We start from the raw sequence: 21,185 nt of genomic DNA, 5'->3' as shown, positions 1-21,185 counted from the left end.
TGAATCTATTTTTTGCATAAAGGCGTTAATCCATTAGATCGTTTTAAAATCGCCATTATCCGTTCAGTTTTGTGAGGTAAGCAACTACCAAGAAAATTTGACTGAAAATTTCTCTGATTCTGATTAGTCACAAGAAGAGAATTTTCTCTCTCTCCTCAAGGATTTTAAGTATCTTTGCAGTATTGAATCATCCTTGGACGTTTCAAAATATTGCAATCTTGTCATTTCCTTGTCCTAAAAACTACTCAAACAATGCAGACTAAGGTCCTAATAATTTTCATAGAAATGTGGACACACAGCAAAACTAGAAATGTTCTTATATCCAAAAAGAAAATACTCATAACTTCAATTCGGGTTCTCCCTGTCGGGCTTATTTGATATCCCAGTAGGTGCAGTGTGTGCAGTCTATAATGTTGTATGGATACAGAAAGAGGGTTGCAAGTTACATCATTAAAGAAAAGGGAACTGGCAACAGCGATTTTGAGCAAAAACTTTTCGACTGTAATTTTTGATCAATAATCTTGCGATTGAACAAATTCAGAGAAATGTTTGTTTTCTCAATCCTCTTTTGGAAATTTCCAAATCTTAATCTTCAATTTCATCTCTAATAGAGATGTTTGTTATCACACTGAAATCGGTCAAAAAACGTTCATTAAAAATTAAGAAACTTCTCCTGAAGCACACATACATTTAGATAATATCTGTTAATTTTCGGTCAGCTCTCACTTTGTACCTTTTTGCACAGTCAAAATTATCTAAATTATTAATGGATATCCAGTAATCTTGTTTTTTTTTTCTTCTCTGCAAAGTTGAAGCATAATATAATATATTGATCAATGAACGAGAAATGAGTCGCATAATAAACTTAAACTTTCAAATTACCTTGTTTTATGCAAAAAGGGACAAATTTGTTTCAGGAGCCTAACTGCTCCCATCTTCAGCAAGTGACAACTGAGGCATTCGTAGCGCACCCTTCGTCAGATTCCGAAACTAGGACAGAGAGTTGTGGATCGTCCAGCCCTTCAAGATCCTCATTCATCAATCTAGCTCTCTTCCTGAAAATAAAAATTTTCTCTTGCATTGGCAAATCAATTGGACAAGTGAATAACTTTTTTTAAAAGTACAGGTTCTTCCTTGATCATATGAGACTCTTCACAACAATGTTTTGCAACTGATGACTTGTCAACTTCTTCATTATTTATATTTCTAAGATGTTCCTTTTCAAGAATACCTTCTTAGTATATTCCTCACATTCTTACTTATTCATCATTTTATTTGTTCTAGGTATTTTCAATTGTTAATAGTTAAATATTTATTTTCAGACCATTACTTGAAAAAAGTAAGTGAAAAAAAGAAGCATAGAGAGCCCCTTAAGGTGCTGGACTTAGCATGTGGTAAAGGTGGTGACTTGTTAAAGTGGAACCAGCTGCAAGTAACGCACGTAGTTGGTGTGGACATTGCAGAGGGCTCAATTGAAGATTGTAAGAACCGATACAATTTTTTGTGCAACAGGAATTCCAAAGAACGGAAAGACCATATTTTCAAGGGACATTTTTTTGCAGCTGATTGCACAAAGGTACCTCTTTTGATCCTTATTATGGTTTTTTTTTTTTTGTTTTTTTTTATTTTTTATTTTATTTTTTTTTTTATGGATGCACTATAGACATACATATGTTGTTTTTGTTTTTCGAAAAGTGACATACTCTCGAAATTGATTATATCAATCATTGCTATGACAATTCTATTAATTCTATCGATTCATTTCTATCAATTATAAAAATTGAACATCGATCTGTCGATTAAATGGATCAGTCTTTGATTAATGGACAAATTTTGATTTATTGGGGTTTTAAAAATTGTTTGACTTATTTGGCATGCTTCCGAAATTTTATCTATAGAACACAGTTACATTGATTGTTTGTAGGTATATTGATGTATGTTGCAAAATAGTTGTTTGGTGTGGGTTTAAAATAATTATATCTGGAAAAAAATGAGAATTTTGAGAGTTTGAGAGATCATAGTAATGATGATGCTTGATATAAGGATGATAATGATGATTTAAGTTTCTTTGAAACTTTTTTTGTCCTGCATCTCTTCCCTTTGTTTCATGCAAATTTGATTATGTGCTTTTACAGACTCGACTCCGATCAAAATATGATGATCCAACCACTAAATTTAGTATTGTCAGCTGTCAGTTTGCGTTTCACTACTGCTTTGAAAGTCTTCCACAAGCAGAGCAAATGCTTCAGAATGTTTCTGAGTGTTTAGAACCAGGCGGCTATTTTATAGGGACTTTACCAGATGCTAACACCATTGTGTAAGTCGACATTTTGGACCTTATGAATTCCTATAGATAGTTGTTTACAAACTAAAAATTTTGACGAGGCTTGGTCCAAACGCTGCCATTTTGATATCTTAATGCGACGCCTGTACATGCACTCCATGAAGATTGCAACTTTAAGATGTGAGTAAGTATGAGAACAGCTTGCATACAAAGGTATAATATGGCGATATTAACAGAGCGTTTGGACTAAGTCTCATAAAAATTTTGAGCAGAATTCGAATCTTCAATCAGAAACACCGCTGATTTAAACATCACAACAATGCACTAGGACTGAAGGTATGTACATGTCCTTTGAAAATTACAAGTCTCAGTGTCATCTTCTTTATTAGCATCGAGGTGTTGTTCAGTGGTAAAGCCAGGCCTTGGGTTGGGTTAAGACGCTTGCGTTTACCGGTTTTAATCTCAAATATTTTGCCCTAATTACTTGCCAAGGAGTATAGAATAATTGCCAACACCTTTTCATTTTTACAACTCAAATGACTCCATATCTAGCTCTTAGAGGTTTAAGTCAATTTATCATTGTTAATGCTCAACAAAGGCAGGGGGACCATTGTCTATATTTCCTGGAATTGGTGGATTAACTTTTCTGTGCCTTCATTCAAAAAAGTTTTGGTAAAGATCGACGGTGATATTGCTAAAGAGAGGTAGCTTTTCAGAGAGACGGTCGTGGGAGGAGCTTTTCAAAGAATCTATTTTTCCTTTTAGTTTAATGCTACTGGCATCTTACGATCAATCTTGACCCTTCCCCTTCCATTGAAGGTCTGTGAAATTCACCTTGTAAACCCCTCTCCCCCCCACCCATTTTCTTCATCAGCATTTTCTAATCTTTCCTTCTTTTTTTTTTGGTTTCCACAGAAGTAGACACAGGCAAGCTGGTAACAAGAAATTTGGTAATGAAATTTATCACATAGAAGTTGAAGATTCAAGCTTTAGTTTATTTGGCGCTAAGTATGATTTTCACCTGAAGGGAGTCGTTAACTGCCCTGAATTTTTAGTTTATTTCCCTGTTTTTTTAAGGTGAGTGTTGGAAATGTTTGTTAAAAATGCTTTCTTTTTTAAAATGATATCACAGAGAAATTACTGCCTTCTTAAGAGAACCAGAAGATGAGACATCATATCTGCAGAAGTTGGGGAAGGAAAGCAAATTAGGATTTGCCTTATTCATGATTAATTTGCTGTAAATTGATGTAAGACTGCATGGTTTGAATCGAATTTTGTTTTAGTTATCATATTTTTATTCCATTGTTTCATGAATAAACCAATATACCTAATTCAAAATTGGATCAAGTCGTGCAAACACCGCTAATGTCCATTTTCTCTGATTTTGAAGAAACGGCAAAAAACTGTGGAAGCCTTTTAAATGTGGTATTAAAAAATGTTAGGATGTTAAATGTTGTGTTGGTTAGTGGATTGTAGAAATGAATTCTTGACAGTGTCCAGCTCCTCTTCTGTCCAGTATGGAATAATTAAAAACAAAGGACACTGGACATTAGCGGTTTTCGCATGAAACGCGAAAATCCTCGAGTTTTGAAGCTGTTTGATGTCTTCAAAGGAAGACTAATCATAAATAGAAATATAAAAAACAAACACAAACAACAAACAACAAACAAACAAACAAAATGAATTTTGAAGACATCTAAACTGTAGACTATCATTCAAATAAAGTAAAAAAATTAAAGTCTTGATTTACAACGAGTTTCATTACGAAGCTACCGGCAATAAACTGGACAATAGCAGTTTTCGCACGATTTGTGCGCGGGCGGTTCTAAAACATCAAAAACGCATATTTTGTGTACGGTATGTACTGAAAAATTTTAAAAAAAGTATCTTGAGAGTGACAAACAATAAAAGGAACCTATTTTAGCACCTCCCAACTCGCTGCCGTCACTCTCTTCATTGGAGAAGTCATTATTTGCCTCTGTGAGTGGCCAATTCGCCATGCCGCTGGAAAACTGTGAGAAGTTTTTGGGTTTTTACCCTGAAGTCTGAATTAAAAGATTAGAAGGTGGTATTTAATTTTATCATGATTTTAAATCAAACAATACACTGATTGTGAGGCATGTAACAAAAGATGGACATTAGCGGTTTTTGCACGATTTGGACCACAGCTTTACTCTTAAAAAGGGTTCAAAAGTAAAAAACACAAATTTTCACCTTATCTATGAATGTGTCTAACCTTCAAGAGTATTTTAACCCAAAAATCTCAAAATTGAAAAAAAATTCACATTAGCGGTTCCCACATGACACGATTCAATTGTGGATTTAACAGAAAACAGTCCAACCCGCAGATCGGCGATTTTTTTATTTCTGGTAGATATGAGTTGCAGGGAAGGTCAAATAAGTTGGTCTGTAGTTTTTGAAACTGCGTGCCCCTTAACGTTTTGTCCCCCCAGATGTGCAAAATTTGATTTTCTGTAAAGTTGGTAAAATTTATCGATCCATATTAATGTATTTTTTTTTTTTTTTTCAAATGCATAGATAATTCATGTGGGGATTTTTAAACGTGTGCTGATTCGAAGGCTCTGTTAACCTTTTGATGGGGAAAGATTAAGTTTCATTTGTGCTCTAATTAGTGATAAAATGTGTGTCATGCCAGGCTCATAGCCCCTTCGGATATAGTCTCTGTGATGCTGTAAGGGGCCTATGAGCCCAGCAGCTGATAGTTGGAAAAATATAATCCTGCACTGCTTCTGGGCCCCCATTCAATATGTACCAATGCCCAGTACAGTGTCCTCCCATGAGTGCACCGCAGAACTTTTCCAGGTCTATTTAAGAATTCTAGAATGATGAGGACCTTTTTTTCTACAAATTTATGTTTCTATGGATCTATTTGTTTAAGATAAATATAGAATTTTATCTCTGGACAAAGTTACTTCAGCAGTTCTGTTGTTTTACAGGTTAGCGGAAAAATATGATTTGGTATTGATAGAGAAGAAAAGCTTCCCTGATTATTTCAATGAAATGAAAGATACTGATAGAGGTAAAATGCTGTTGCAAAAGATGTCAGCCTTAGAGGTAAGAGCTTTTATGATCTCCTTTTGTTTTTGAACCATGAGTCTAGATTGATAGAGGTGTGTACATTGTAAATCCCTGTAATTATTCTATCAGTAAATTTCAAAATATATCATCAAACCACAACATGTTGTGATGTTCTACCAAAAGTCTCTTCCTTTTTCTACTTCCTCCCGATTTTTTCGTTCCTTCTCCCATTTGTTTGGGTTGTAAGCTGGAACAGTTTTTTTCAGCTGCCTCCAAGTCAATCCTGTTTCACTCTCCTCTTGAAAACCTCTGAAAAAAAGGGTAAGTCTTAATTCAGACGTAGTTGTCAATAAAAATTCTGGATTTAGATTTTCGATGAGACAAGGTCTGAACCTCATAAAATATGGAATGGAACTGTGGGAAAAGAAAACAAATTCGTACCTTTAATGTTACCAAAAACAAAGACTAGTACCGAAAAGGAAAATTTCATTGAGAAAAGTGTCTTTTAGTTAAAAAATTTAGACAAGTTTGGGCACAAAAAATGTTTGGAATATTTGTATGGAAACAGAAACTCACAATACAATTTTAATTATGAAAATTTTGCAACTATGACAACACCAGGTACATACCTTGTTTCAGTGTTCCCGGGTGCTCCGTGTGCGAGATCCGTACGCTCTAACCGCTCTCCGTGTTGCTATTGGCTGAGCGTCATTCTGTGACGTCACGCGTACAGATATTTTAAGATAGGCAAGCGTTTTTCCCATAAGGTTTTTGTCCGTACGCGGTCCGTGTCGGTATAGGGAATGTCCGCGCGGCACGGGTAAATCCGTACGCCTGGCATCACTGCCTTGTTTCCACTTCTGCAGCTATTTTCAGTGTTTGAAACTTAATAATCATAAGTTTGAATGGGAATTCGTAAATAAAGAAAAACCTGAGAATTTGTAAGTACAAAAACCTGGGAATTTTTAAAATGTCTCGGACCCTGGTTTTGACCAGGTCATGGTCACATACTTAGTGAAGTAAAAATTTTCTAAAAAGGGTTCGGGTCCCGTTGAAAGCAGAGTCTGGCCCCGGTCCCTGGTCCTGAATCCTAGACTTGGTGTGTTTCAAAACTTTGATTTTGGATAGGATTTATGTAAACTCTTATGCTATTTTTCCACCACTTTAATATTTTTCACTCACCAATCCTAACTAAATTGTTCTAGTTTTCTTTCTATTTTTCCTCTTTTCTATTTCTAATTCTCAATTTACTCTGAATTTTTTCACAATCCCACATTTTGTTTATTTTTATAGTCCGTGTATGTTCCTCTCCGTTCTTGACAACTTCTCTTAGTTAGTTACCTCCAGATGACATGCATGCGAAGATAACATGTTATTCGAGACATTCGATTTTGTTGTAAACGACCATGCCATGACTATGACACTTTTTTCAGTGATATATGACAAGATATCATAAACTATCATGTTAAAGTGGAAATATATTTTTAGTTCTCCACAAAAATTTTATAGGATCAAGAAGATGGCAACAATTTGTTATGAAGTTGGAGCTGTCTTAATTATTTTGTAGCTAACCAGTTGGCGGTTGTCTATAATATCTAGCTCTTTTTTACGTTTTTCTTTGTGTTTTACTTAGAGTTACCCTCCATACCGGGAAAAAGAATTGGTTGGAGAAGAGTCTGATTATGAACATGTAGCAAAATTCAAGAGTTTGTCCAGTGAAGATAAAGAAGAAAGCCCTATGAAAAGGATAGGCACTCTCACAGCCAGTGAATGGGAAGTAGCAGGTATGACTGACGTCACATGTATGATCTAACTTTTTCATGATCTTTACCTTAAAACACCACGTAAGAACCATGAAACACAGAATTATTACTTGAAACACAAAGATTAAATATCTGGGTATGCTTAGGGTGTACACATTAAATCATTAGTGGTTTATATAACACAGACCAAGCAAACAATAGTGCAACCAAAAATGCGACACGACGCACAAGTTGTCCAGAGTGTTTTGATTATTTTGCCAACGTGCACCCAAAAAGGTGCACAGATTCAACAGTGAACTAGCCCCGCTAAGAATAAGGGCGGTCAGTATAAACAGAGCTAAAGTCTGAAACAGGCACAAGATTGCTCTGACACTAAAATAAAAAGAAACTCGGTGAATAAAACCAAGAAATCCTCCAGGCTCTCTCCACCATTGAATGATGATGGTCACAAGCGATTTAATCCTCTGAAAATACTACCCCGTGATCTTTCAGAGATGTGACACAATTTAATTCAGTACCACAAAGCAAATAATTAACAATTATTATTGGAGAGCAATGTCCTTAGAAGGAGATGACATTACATCTCATGTTATTGAAGAACAGATAATTTTTGACCAGTTCTCCAAAATATCATTATCCTTCTGAAAATGATGTTGATCATCGATGGAAGAGATAAGTTAAAAAAATTTCTAATCATTGGCAAAAAGGGGACTTTTTACAAATTTAAGATCATGAAAGCCTTGAGGAATGCTAGACAGCACATTTTTAGTTTTGGATTTTAATCCTTGGACTCCTCTATTTCCGTCTTTTCAGACAGGCATGCTTTGACAGAAAAAGACAGAAAATACTTTGCGTTTCGGTGCCTTTATTTGTTCATTTGCTCGAAAATCATTTGCATTATTTTCGGGACAAACCATGTAATTAAGACGAACAGAACACAAAAAAACCTACAATTTTAAGAGAGGACACTGAACATAACAAACTATGATTAATTGGTTTTTTTTTGTATTGAGTTGTTAAAGGAAGCCATTTCAAGTTTTTATTTATGTTTTAATCCAATTCTTTTTTTAAAAAGAAAGAAAAAAAAGAAGAAATGTTTAAACATGAAATCGAAGTTTCGGTATAGTTTGTTTAACTGAACTTAGTATTTCAATTTTCAAGGCTCCGTGGTATCTGATAAGTCAATGGGAGGTCGTTTCAACAACATTGGCAGATGCTACTGAGCATGAACTTTCAGAGCATAGCTGTACCTCCCTGCAGTTAGACTCTGTTGTTTTAATAATCTCCCCCTGATAAGTAACGCTGACACGTACTACAAGTAATCCACAATTGTTTCACAACCCAGTCAAACAGTGCGAACTTATTACTTACCAGCAGGTTGATTATTGAAACTATGTCAGCAAGACAAGACAAACATAGCCCTACCTATCTTAATCATGCAATGTATCGAATTTCGATGTCTCATCGGGCTCTGTTTAATCTAATGGTCCTTTCATTGGTGTGGCATAGTCATCTACGGTCTTGATGGCTGATATTTGTGTGACATCAAATATCAGTCACCATTGGAAATTGAACCTTGGGCCTTTGTGCTGGCATCAAACTACCTTAACCAGTGCACAACCAGTGAAGCTGATTCAGTCACAATAATAGCTTTTTCTTTACTCTCTCTGCAACTAAAATGTTTGTTAAATCTTACAGTTTTGGTATAGCCTAATAGTTTATTCATTTTTATGTTTCCCTTGAAGCTCATCAGTTTTTATTCATTTTTCAGGTTTGTACCTAGTATTCGCTTTTCAAAAAAGGAAGCCATCCTGAGAGACCTGCAGAGGAGATACATATGCTTTCCTAGATAAGAAACAAGTAAGATATAGATTCTTAGAAATGTTAACCTACAAAATTCTGAAGAATTTTTGCTCAATATACAGACTGTCTGGGCCAGGCTTTTTTATACACTCTAATGATAAGGCATTAAAAAACAATGAAATCCACACATTTCCCAAAATTCCACAAAATTTCAAAAATTAGTACAGTAAAAGTTTATTTAGTCGCATTGTCGGGGGACCAATGAAAATTTCAAATTAAGCCGCTATTTGACTTACTCGTTTCTCTGCTTAACTCGCAATTCGCATGGAAATCGTAGAAATTCGACTCAAGCGGCAAATGTGCCAGGAGTAAGCAGTGATATCGAAGATGGTGGTGAAGAGGATGTTGCCAACCTCGACACAAAACCGTTTTCTGCAGTAGAGGTACAAGTAGCTGTTGACAATTTGCGAATTTTTTTTGTCAGTATGAAGTCGACAAAACACTCTGGGTCGACTGGGTTCCTCCTGGGAGAAGACGCAGAGGGCGCCCAATGAAAGGTTGGAGGGAAGGGATTGAAGCGGAAATGTTAAGGTGCTCAATCCCCCAAGATTTGTGGTTTGAAAGAGAGCAGTGGAGGTTAGGGGTCGTAGAGCGCGAGGGAGTGCTGTAAAGCGACTTATGTATGTATGAAGTCGACGACAATGCAATAGCCAGCCTCCAATATCTAGAATCATTGCTCATGTCGGGAATGCTACATCAACAGAAGCAGACAAAAATCAATGATTTTTTTAAAGTGATTTCTTCTTGCACTTTTCAAATTTTTAACTATTTTAATGTATTTTAATTTTTTTTAAAATTCCTTATTTAACTTTTTTACATTTAATCAAATCTCAATCAAGAGTGAAGTGAGCCAAGCTTTAAAAAAAAAAAAAAAAAAAAAACTACGTACCAAATGCAGAACCCCAATCCCCCAACTGCCAAATTTTCATACCTATCAAGCAACATATGTCACTTCTACACTTCCTTCATGTATACAAGTACGTAGCCACAAATCTCTTTTTTACATTTCTTTCGTCAATGTTGCTTATTTTTCGGGGTTTTGCTCATTAAAACCCGACAATTTTCTGGATTTCTCAAAAAAAAATTCCACAAAGTGGCTTTTCATCTGGCACGAAAAATCACTAATTTGACTGAAGCGCTGTTTTTTAGCATTGTTCCTCATGGGAGCATCCTGGGACTGAAGAAAGTTTTGACTTAAGGGGATTTTTGTCATAAGCGATGTTCGACTTAAGGAACTTTTACCGTATATTGCTGAGCTCACATGAGTTGTTGCTTTAACTACAGGGTTTTAAACCTAATTCCAAAGAATTATGCTGTTTAAGAAAGCTTAAGAAATGATTATGAACATGGCCTTTATCATCTGCAGCTTTTATTACGCGGGTGGGTTTTTAAGTAAGTTTACTCATTTTATATCTCTGAAAATATTAATGAAAGAAAAAAAAACTAGACCGGCTTCAGAACTATCATATCCTCAGCTTTTTAACAAGCTGTAGTTTTTAAAATTTTCAGACCGACTTCATGTCCAAACGTGCCCGCTTTTACCACGCTGTAGGGTTTAAGAGAAAACAAAAGTTTAAGTCCATAAAGCAGTAAAAGGAATTTATTCTTTTGGTACAAAACTTGTGAAACTGATTTAAGACTTTTTATCCTACCTCTCTACGAAGTCAACTGCCGGATCCTAACATTTTTGAAAGTGGTGCAGCAACCTCTTCCACCTGGTCTCATAAAAGTCCTTCTTGTTAGCCCGCAGCCAGTTATTGACACAAACAGTAATTTCTGTGTCATGACTAAACCCAGTGGCAAGGCGTGAATGATTGATTATCAATATTTCCCCATTTGGAGCTATGGTAAAGAATCGATTATTAATGTGTTCACTGCAAATACCCTGTTAATCGATCCTTTCCATAGGTTTTTATGGCTGATCAATCAATTTATTGCAAAGCACGCCACGCCACTGATTATACCGCTTGCCATTAAGATACTGTTTTTTTAACTCAGAAAAAAAATGAAAATCACTCGTTACTGAACGCAGAAGTATTGTTTGTGTCTACAACTGGCTGCAGGCTAACAGGAAGGACTTTGACACGATTGGGTGAAAGAACTCACTGCACCGTTTTAAAAAATGTAAGGATCGGGCAGTTGACTACGTCGAGAAGGAGGATAAAAAGTCTTGAATCAGTTTCACAACTATTGTACCAAAAGAATAAATTTCTTTTACCTCTTCGCAGACTTAAACTCTCGTTTTCTCTTAAATCCTACAGCGTGGTAAAAGTGGGCACGTTTGAACACGAGGTCGATATGGAAAATCTGTTATTACTTTGCACAACGGGTACCAACTTTTAAACACTACCGCTTGATAGAAAGCTGAGGATATGATCATTCTAAAGCCGCTCTGGTTTTTTTTTCTAACATCAATAGTTTCAGAGATATTAAATGGGTAAACTTATCTACAAATCCACCCTCGTATTATGTTATTCTAATGTGATCTTCAATAATTCTCCATCTGTTCTTAAACGTATATTCAAGATCTTCCTCTTTAAAGTCCTCATAACTGTTTACTGTTTCATATTCACACTGCTCGTGATCTTTCCCGATCCAAAAATTTGTCCTTTTTTTTTCTTTCCTTTCTTTACTTTCTTTTTTTTTCTTTTCTTTCACCCAGCAGTCATTTGTAAAATTCTGACTGTATTATTTCCTAGTCCTCAGTATTGTTGTTAGTATCTGAGATTCATTGGATAAAACCTTTAAAAAATGGTTCAATTTTATGTATTTTAATACCAAGAAGCAAGTTACTTTCTCTCCTGGGAGATTAAGCTGTAATTTTATATGAATATCTTGATAAATACACTGACTTGTCAAAAGATATTTTATAAAATGAGCAACTGCAATTTTTGTAACCAAGTAGAGGTAGAATAATTCGTCTACTCTTGAAATCAGGATTTAAAAAGAGAACGCTCAGGAATGTAGTGCTAAAAATTATTGTTTTTTATTATATTGAGAACTACATACAGGAGTTATCTCTTAAATACACTCATTTAAGGATAGTTGAACTTTATTAAGAGCAAATCTAAGTAGGTATCTGGGAAGTAATTTCGAAGAAAATGTGTGGTCCCGTATAGTGCTTTAAAGCATTTTTTTTAACTACCTTGGTAGATTCGAGGGTCATTTAGAAAGTAAGATCTCCTGCAGACTTTGTCATAAACTGTTAATCTCCTGCACCATGTACGGCGCATGGTCGTGCCCAGAAGCCAAGGGCTCAAAACTGCTTGGATTTCAGTGGTGATTACATTGAAAAGTTTTGAAAAGTAAAAGCAAATTGTATTATTTTTCTTGTGATGTAAGTACTTTTCATCATCTCCTCACACTTTTACAAAGTTCATGCTTTCTCATTGCAGTTTTTAGGTGATCAGATCGGGCAGTAAGAGTGGCAACAGAGACAAGGGAAAATGAATCCCCCAAGTGTTCCTGGGGTTCAGTTCCAGAACTTTCATGCTCAAATCAAAATTGGAGTACACTAAAACCAGCAGTATAATCGGTTTTTTCTTGCATTAATGGTTGAAGAGAAAATCTATAGACCTTACTTCCTGGATGACCCTTGTAGATCCATTGTCTTCAATGACATCCCATTGTTTATAACATGGTCAGTGGTTTTTTTACATGAATTTTAAATTTTTTATTGAAGCTTTGTAAGATAAAATAAAATAAAGATCCTGGAATACTATGGAATAAAATTTATATTTTTAATCAAATCAGCTGGTTGGCAGCTATCTTAAATTCTATGTAAAAATTGGTCAAGTTATTTTTTGCAAGGCTGGACACTGATTCAATCTCTGCTTTGCTGTTGAGTTTTTTTAATATACCAATCTGAAACAAAACAACAATTATGTTTTTTTTTCTTTATCGGGTTGTACTTGTATCATGGTACTTACATTCCTTTTTTGTCTGATGTGAATTTTTCTTCGGTTGTCAAACTGAAACTACTTGGCCATTTCGGCTGTATCAGAAATCATCCGGTGAATTACAAAGTAAAAGGAAGTAAAACGTAGAACGAAAATAAAAACGAAAACAGAAGCTAAAACTTTAGTTCACTATCTCTGGCAGGGCGTCGCAAAACTGGCTCAGTTGCTGGCCAGTTGGTTTCCTGTTCTGACCAATTTCCTGACGCGTCGCCAAAGATAGTGCATTAATGTTTTAGCTTCTGTTTTCGTTTTTATTTTTGTTCCACGTTTTACTTTGTAATTCACTTGATGATTTCTGATACAGCCGAAGTGGCCATAGTGGTTTAAGTTTTTCAACCGAAGAAAAGTTCACATCGGGCGAAAAAGAAATGTAAATACTATGACGAAACAACAATGTCACAATAACTAAAGAGGATTTTAATTGAAATGAAGTTGAATTGGTCTCAAAACCATAAACGAATTTTGACTTGCGAATACATTTGTCTAAAGGTAAATGATGTGTAGAACACGATGCCTAAATTCAAAACACAACAAAGTTTTTAACTCAGAAACCGAGAAATATGCAGTTCAAAAAGTGCAGTTTTCCCTCAAATTTAACTCGCTTCAGTTTTGCGCCGAACTAAATTATGTCATCTGGTACCAATCAGAAGCAATCATGGGATTCTACAACTTCTGCCTAATGTCTTTCTATTCCTGGCATTTAAAAATAATAGAAAAGTCGAAACTATATACTCGGAATCGAAGAATCGAATCTCATTCATGTTATCTGTAGGTAACAAGCAACAATTCCTCCTTGAAATGCGTTTTATTTGAACAAACATCGGTGGAAAGTGAGAGGAGATAGCAATTTGACTGCTACAGTAGATCACTTCCATAACTTTCCTGCCATTACGGTGCATTTGAAATTCTCTTGAGTCTTTAGACTTTTGGAGAATAGGCCTGTCAGGGAATTTGGCTCTAAAAATGCATATCTAATAAATCACAACGTAATCTACTCACCTGGTACTTACAGAATATTCAATGTTAAGTACAAGAATTAGTAACCCATTGTGCTAAATGCACAACAGAATTCTGCAGATTTTTACTGTATTTTAAAACTGATCTAGCTCTTCAAACGATTCTTTCCTTCAAAGATAATAAAAGAAAAAAAGGGTCACAAATTACTGCAATAACCATCTTTGGTGGTTATGAGGAGCATATCTAGTAAGCTAGTCAACACCAGCCTTTCTTACAATACGGGTTACGCCCCCTGATCAAGTGATTACTTCACGGTCTAACCCCATCCCCCCCCCTAAGTGCTTTACCTTTGGTGTTATACGTTACGCGTTACTCTCATGATTTCATATTATAGGTAAGATAAATTTATAACCTCTTTTACAAGTTTTGTGTTTGCCAAGGTATACACACGACTGGCCAAGCTGTTGAGTTTGTCTTCATCTGCTCTAGTAAATGGAATTTTTGTCAGGTGTAATATTTCAATATCAGATGGATGAACTCCTAACCAGTGAATTTCTGGTACTGCCAGCATTTGTGCGTGTTCAGACATAGTCTGAAAGAAAGGGAAAAATACATTTTTAAAACTGCTTTTTTAAAACTTGCTGTGTTCAGCAAAATGGGCATAACTTCAAAAATTGAAAAAATTGAGTTAGCCTTGGTATCAATGTCTAGAAGGAGTGTTAAAAACACTATTGAAATCAGATTTTTGAAATCACCTTCAGATGGCAAGGAACAGGATTTGTGTGAGTTACATCTCAATTAGAATCTGTGCACTTTTCGAAATCAGTACACTGTCACAATCAATGTACGATTTTCAAAGTTCCATGTGATCAATGATTGGTTCAAGGGCAGACCAAGAAAAATGCAGTTTACCTTCCCATCCAAGGTAGTTCTAAGAAATTGTCATTCTAAAATTAAAAGTTTCACCAGCATTTCTTCTGTCTTAAAATTTTAGGAACCAACGCAAAACTCTCATACATTGTCATGAATGATATAATATTCAACACTTACAAGTGAGCCATAGCGGTAGACACACATAATTTCCATCCCATGTGGATCAGCATCGGCAATCATAAAGACTGGAATCTTCAAGGTGTTTGTTAGAAGCCGTACCAACAAGCGTGTATTCAAATCAGGAAATCCCTTCCCCTGAAAATGTTTATTTTGCCATGAGTTCAGAAAAATATTCGAGCAAGACCAAGGCTGCATTCAAAGTGATCTTACTGTTCAATATTCAGCGTTATTCATCTTATCTTCCTCTCTCTAAGCTTATAATTCATGCAAGACTCACAAAAAATGTCAAGATCCAGAGTAAGATACCAGGACTCATCGGAATTGTCGCAAAAATACCTCCTAAATGAATAAAAATCGTAATGAACAAAGCTTCTCGATTGCCAAAAAAAATTTGTAATTTATGAACAAAGCTTCTCGATTGCCAAAAAAATTTGTAATTTTTTCGATCATTAAAATAAAAAAACGTCACCTCATGACCTTAATTACTTGGCAAAAATATTTACCAATGCATGATGGCCAACCCAAGACCTTCATTTGCAGTCCTGTGGTCTCAGTAACCTACTACAAACAGGGAACCAGATATTATCGCTGGCGCATCGTATTTCTTGACACAGGACATCCCACTCCCCCTAAATCATTGATAGTGAAAATAATGTGACAAAATAAATCCTGTCCCTTCTCTTTTCTCAGTATTCCTTCATTTATCTTTCTTTACCTTTGTTGGCTCCTAAATTTTTAGACGTTAGTTATTTTCCCCAAGTATTGGCAAAGAAACACTAATATAAAGTATGGTTCATCTTCTTCTTCTACTCACAGTGATTAAAATTAATTTGTAGCGGTCCAAAATTTTTTCATCTAAAAGCGTTTGGAAAGTTGCATCTTTTTCCACTATCAGGATGAATTTTGCCTTTGAAACAGGTTTCAATGATAGTACATCTTGAGGTATGAGTACACCTTTGTGTAAACAAATTGGAGGAACATGATTAAAATTAGAATTTAAGTCAAAAGAAAAATATATTGAGAATGGTTTTAAATTACAAAACAACAAGAATGAGAAATCAAGAGGGCAAAATGATGTCCAATTTTTTGTTTGATTATGATGATGCTTTTGTTCTCCCAAATTCTACTTATTGATACAGCCACTATACAAGACCAAGATCAGTGTAATAGACCACATATATTATATGTAAGCATGTAAGTCTAATTCAGATCCCGGTAGGTAAATGAAAATAGGTATTGATTAATTTTTGTACAGATATACATCTAACGATATATATCTAATAACGAGTAATATCAAGCTTATTTAGAGCAGTAACGGTCAGTCTTCATATTGATAAAACACCCATTGTACAAAAAAGGTTTTAGCAAGCATTTATAATGTTTTTTTTTTTTTTTTTTTTTTTTTTTTTTTTTTTTTTTTTTTTTTGTGTGTAAAAATAGCTAGTGGAGTAGCTTTCAGCTTGCAGCTTGCAGTTTGAATAGACTATCAGATTTAATCAGTACTTATGTCTCATAGACATTTACCTCCTGGACTCAGGCAGTCAATAGTATCTTTAGTATTAGTCTGCAAGACTAGATGTCCAGCTACCAGACCTTTTGATGTCCCAAAAACTCCTAATTGCCAGGGTGGTGTGTTGAGAAGACAACATATTATTTTAATTGCTTCATCGACTATATCCTGGCTTTGCAGCAATTCAACATCCTTGTAGTATAGCTCCCTTAAAAAAGAACATTTAATTTAGTTACCTCTCCTCGTCTAAGGATTTGATATTAACCTGGAGAAATGGAGGACTAACAAGTCACAATAAGTAAAAAAAAATACATCATATCAAAGGCGAAAAATATGTGCCTCAATCTCAGTGTTGAAAAAGCTCTAATTAAGTTATATTATCTGCAAGGAAAACTATTTAATGAAAATGTTTTCTCGCAATTTTGTGTGTTTTTTCTTTCTTTTTTTTGAAGTAAAAAAAGTAACCAGAAAATTCAATAAAAGCATTTGACTAGTTTTTCCGTAAGATAATAAAACATGAAAGGAGACTTACAGCGTCACAATATGCTGAGATAGGTACATATTTTTAAGTTCAGCCATCAATATCAATGGCTAACTTGGCATCAGCACAACTCAATAAGAGTACCTCCAAATTTCTTCCATCGCTTTTTCTTTTTGAAGAATCACATGCTAACTTCTTTTGAATTGTTTGCAGATTATTATTCATACAGAGAAGAAAGATAATAATAATTGTCAAGAAATTAGTCACGTTCATTAGCTTTTTAATTGAAAATAATGTATGCTGGGAAGACTTCAGCATTGTGAACAGTTACCTAGCTTCAGAATTGCAAATTTTAGAAGAGATGCGCCTCTTGAACTTTACATATTATTTTTTTAACAACATTATCCAAACGTAAGAAAATACGCTAAAAGAGCATAATCTAATAAAGTTAAAAAAATAACGTATGTTATGCTCACCGGCGTGTACTTGTCAGTCCTTGATTAAGCATCTGATAAATCTTAGAGAGCAAATGGACGATAATCGTGTATTTTCGTTGACTTCGTTCTGAGTCAAACACAACTTTGCATGTGGTTACCTCTTTATCTGGCTTCAAAATCAATCTAAAAAATTTTTTTTAAAAAAAAAACAAAAACTTAGCTATTGGTAAAGGCTTGTGAGCTATTACCTAATTATTTTTCAGAGCTTTAATTGTTCTAAAAGAACCTCTCGTTTTAACCTCTATTTAAAATCTAAAAAATTAATAAGAGTGGGTTTTAGTTTACTAACATAAAACTGGTTTTTTCTTATGCTTAAATCATTTTAGGCGCTCCTACTACCACCTGGAATATTAGGTATGCTTACTCTCACAGTTCAGGATCCAAAATGAAGGGAACTACCCAGAGCCGTCTAGGCTGAACTTGAATATAAACTTACGAGTAAATAAAATTAAATTGATTTTTCTTATCTCTCTACTTCATAATGTAAATATACATTATAAAATTACTATTCTTATCTTTATATGTACATATTGTTAGGTAGTGCTCAAATTTTTTTCTACAGGCAAAGATGAAACTTTACTCAAGACTCACTGGCTCCTCTGCTTAACTAGTCTTGAAAAAATTAATTTACTCATTTAATGTTTTACTTGAGGCTATTTAATCATTGTTCAGAAAAAACTGAATATTTCCTCCCTTTTACTGGAACATTTTACAAGCAGGTATTTATATGCATAGTAATCCAATTATTATAGGTACTCTTGTTTAAATTTTTTTAAGAACGTTGGCTGCTCAAAGACAGGTCTCGCCAGACAAAAATTCTGCAAGACCAATCATTTATCCTTTGAATTTGAGGCAACTTTTATTCTTCATGGTTTAGAAAGAGACTCTATTTTATCTTTTTTTGTGTGAGTAATTACCTATGTCAGTAGGTATTCGTGTGATGTCTCCGGCGTTTACTCAGAGGGACAAGCTGTACAATTACAGTCATACAATAATGTTTAACACTATCTACTGCAAATAATACGAAAAAATAAGGGAAGTACGCATCTTTTGTTATGAATTTTTAACTGTACCAAAGTTGGTATTGATCACTGGGAGTTTCATGCTGCATAGGTTGACCTTGGTCCTTTGGTCCAGTTTTAAGATATAAGGCAATTGTCTTTCACTGACCATCAGGCCTCAAAAGCTATACTTTTATAGAATGTAATCAAGTTTAATATGTTGGGTATTTCAAGTTTCAATTTCCTGCTACATTAGCATCAATCCTCGCTACCTACAACAGCATCATGAGTTCGAAATTTTCTAGGCACCTAAAATTCCTGTGCAAAGGCGGACATATTTCTCAAAACTGGAGGTAAGGAAGATACTTTAAAGTATTACAAAACTTTAAAAAAAGGAGGGAAAAAATTGGACTCATTTTAATATCAAGGAATGTAAGCAACTTACACATACAGTTGTAGGTACGGATACGAAAGGCTTTACCTGTCTGCGTAAGTGCAGTTGTCCCAATCTCGGAAATTTTTTACATCGAGTCTGAGAGGTTTTCCTTTTTGAACTGATTCAACTACATCCAGAATCACACCTTCAATTTTCTTCATTATGGTTTTCCTAAGGGATTTGAAGTGTATGTATTTTAAGTGGTATTCAGAATTTTTATCATAAAAGAGGAATTACAGAGGCAGGAGCCGAATGGCAAAGAGCGAAGGATCTCTTTCTCGCCAGAAATTGGCCTCCATTGGTGTACCTAGTGATTGTATAGGCGGATCCAGACACCTCATCGGAGGGGTACGTAAGGAAGGTCCGGGGGCCTTCCCTAGATAATTTTTAAGTTTTTGAAGCATCTAATATGCAGTTTGAGTCAATTTAATTCGTCATGAATAATTACCAAATGTACCTAAGCGTTTGTCCTTCTCTTTTTATTCCTCCTTTTTCACGAGGAAGGGAAGGGGTGTAAGTCCCCTGCGCATACCCCCCCCCCCCCTCCCCTGGATCCGCCTGCAGTGATTGCATGCAGTGCTAGCTCTACAAACAAGAGATACCTACCAGGTTCAATTCTTGGCCATAGCGGCCTATAAGTAATTCTGTAAGGTTCTGGAGAGAGTGATGAGTACAATAATATGAAATATTACAAATATATAATTACAGAAACCCCACTTTAGGAATAAGTGGCACTAAGGAACTGTGCGTCCACCCTAATCCTAGTGACGAATTTCTTTAAATGTCAAAACGTGCCCAAATTATAAGATGAGACTAGAAAATCTTACTTTTTGACCGGTTTATCTTCGTAGTCTTCCGCATTGTTTGCTTTTTGTTTAATTTCCTCCGTGAGAGTCCGTAAGTTTCTCTCGAATTCTTCCCGAATATCCATCACTCACGGAATTGTGGCTCTACGTAGAGGATAAGTATTTTCTAAGCAAGCAGGCTCAAATGTGAATAAAGTGAAATGTAGGACATTTAGACCAGATAAGCATTTGAATTAATGTTTCCAGCTGCTCGACAGGGACCACGTCACATAATACCTAAGATATATTATGTTCTGTAGTACTTCAAATTCACTGTTTCGCACACCCGCGCACAGGGTGGCATGAAGCATAAGAAAGAAATGAAAGATTGAAAATTTCAGTGAAATATTTTATGAAATTTCACGAGGCTATGAAATATTTCATATATTTTAGGGGAGAGTATGCAACCCGCACCCAAACACCCAAAAATAGAAGAAAATAACGATTTTTACATTTTGCAAAACATGAAAAGGGAACTAAACTTGTGTTTTTCAATATCTTTCATAAATTTCTGAAATTTCATGAAATATTTCACGTGAAATTTCAAGATTTAATTTTTCATGATATTTTGCCACCCTGCCCGCGCACCTGTTACCTGATTCCCGGAACAAACTTCCAATATAGGGTGTGTGGAACATCACCATTTCGCTCGCAACGCTGTTTCCACGGCTGCGGCGCTACCACTCGTCTAACCTCAATCGGCGGAGCTTTTCTTCAACGAAAAGAAAACCGGCTCGAAAAAACTAGGTAGGTATCACAACCAACGAAATTTTTTGATATAACTTCATTATTAGCTAGTTTAATGTGCATAGGTATTTATTAACGTTGAATTTAAAGTGTGATTGGTGAAGTTAGATGAAAAGTCACTGTCTCTCACACTCAAGGTAGGTTAAGTTGGCAGCGCTGTTTTGTTTGCCTTTAATTTACACAGTTGCCAGACATTTCCCAATAGACTAGGTACTTTAATGTCAGCTAGGTTTCTATGTTACAACCATTCCTGACTTCTTCAACCAATCGGATCCCAACTTAGTAGCTCTATCCTTATTTTCGCACTTATACTGCATATCATTCGCTGATTTTGAGCTCCGATGATCTCATGGCGCATCTTTGACAAAAAAAATCGGGCTCAGCTGTTCATTTACGTTAGTTGCCCCAACGCATTGACACGGGGGAGGGGGGTGGGTTTGCTGTTTGCCTTTTACATAGGTACCCAACACATTTTTAAATGCAGATTTTCATACTCTTTCATCAACTATGCGTACTACAATACCTAGTCATCATCTTGCACGATTCCTATCTAGGGATTGAATCGTCACGCTGCCGCGTCGCCCTTCGAGCTGCAAATTGAGGAATTGGATGCAAAAAGAGCATTTCTTGAAAAACCTTGTTTTGGGATAAAAGCGATTGAAAATTTGAATGTTATTTCCGACAACATGTTGGGCCTGATGTTGTTCAATTGTTTTTTCCATGAAAATGTAAGTCTCAAGGAAGTGCTGA

At 35.3% G+C, this 21,185-nt stretch overlaps 2 protein-coding genes across 11 annotated transcripts in view; one reads left to right on the top strand and one right to left on the bottom strand.

Moving 5' to 3' along the window:
• Positions 1–12,830, top strand: part of Rnmt (RNA guanine-7 methyltransferase) — a 63,787-nt gene extending 50,957 nt beyond the window's left edge. For all 3 annotated transcript variants that reach the window (XM_072306290.1, XM_019061515.2, XM_072306291.1), the window contains exons 3-9: positions 1,323–1,576; positions 2,136–2,317; positions 3,200–3,361; positions 5,242–5,359; positions 6,957–7,107; positions 8,858–8,946; positions 12,345–12,830. In XM_072306290.1, coding sequence (XP_072162391.1) covers positions 1,323–1,576; positions 2,136–2,317; positions 3,200–3,361; positions 5,242–5,359; positions 6,957–7,107; positions 8,858–8,901 — 911 coding nt within the window. In that variant the 3' untranslated portion in view covers positions 8,902–8,946; positions 12,345–12,830. The remainder of the gene's footprint in view (positions 1–1,322; positions 1,577–2,135; positions 2,318–3,199; positions 3,362–5,241; positions 5,360–6,956; positions 7,108–8,857; positions 8,947–12,344) is intronic.
• mei-W68 (meiotic W68) lies at positions 12,666–20,470 on the bottom strand. 8 transcript variants are annotated; one of them, XM_072306284.1, is made up of 9 exons: positions 20,277–20,419; positions 19,671–19,961; positions 18,889–19,014; positions 17,386–17,529; positions 16,443–16,636; positions 15,733–15,872; positions 14,916–15,053; positions 14,278–14,457; positions 12,666–12,813 (listed from the first exon to the last, which is right to left on the bottom strand). In XM_072306284.1, the coding sequence occupies exons 2-9, from the start codon at positions 19,772–19,774 to the stop codon at positions 12,694–12,696; spliced, it is 1,146 nt and encodes a 381-aa protein (XP_072162385.1). In that variant the 5' UTR covers positions 19,775–19,961; positions 20,277–20,419; the 3' UTR covers positions 12,666–12,693. The 8 variants fall into 8 exon arrangements, with proteins under 8 accessions (XP_072162385.1, XP_072162383.1, XP_072162384.1 ...); XM_072306282.1 differs by having other exon boundaries at positions 19,671–19,925; positions 20,277–20,410; XM_072306283.1 differs by having other exon boundaries at positions 19,671–19,925; positions 20,284–20,395.
• Positions 20,471–21,185: the final 715 nt, after the last annotated feature.

The sequence above is a fragment of the Bemisia tabaci genome, chromosome 1 (assembly GCF_918797505.1).
Source record: "Bemisia tabaci chromosome 1, PGI_BMITA_v3".
Taxonomy (NCBI): domain Eukaryota; kingdom Metazoa; phylum Arthropoda; class Insecta; order Hemiptera; family Aleyrodidae; genus Bemisia; species Bemisia tabaci.
The sequence above is the reverse complement of the archived record's forward strand: the minus strand, read 5'-3'. Positions and strand labels throughout refer to the sequence as shown.

What these genes read in the sequence shown, in the direction of transcription:
- mei-W68 (XM_072306284.1), bottom strand. Translation starts at nt 19,774, where the DNA reads ATGGATATTCGGGAAGAATTCGAGAGAAACTTACGGACTCTCACGGAG. An exon ending in GGACTGACAAGTACACGCCG is followed by an intron (nt 16,637 to 17,385) that starts GTGAGCATAACA and finishes TTCTTTTTTAAG; the next exon opens with GGAGCTATACTACAAGGATG. An exon ending in ACAAATTAATTTTAATCACT is followed by an intron (nt 15,054 to 15,732) that starts GTGAGTAGAAGA and finishes AAACATTTTCAG; the next exon opens with GGGAAGGGATTTCCTGATTT.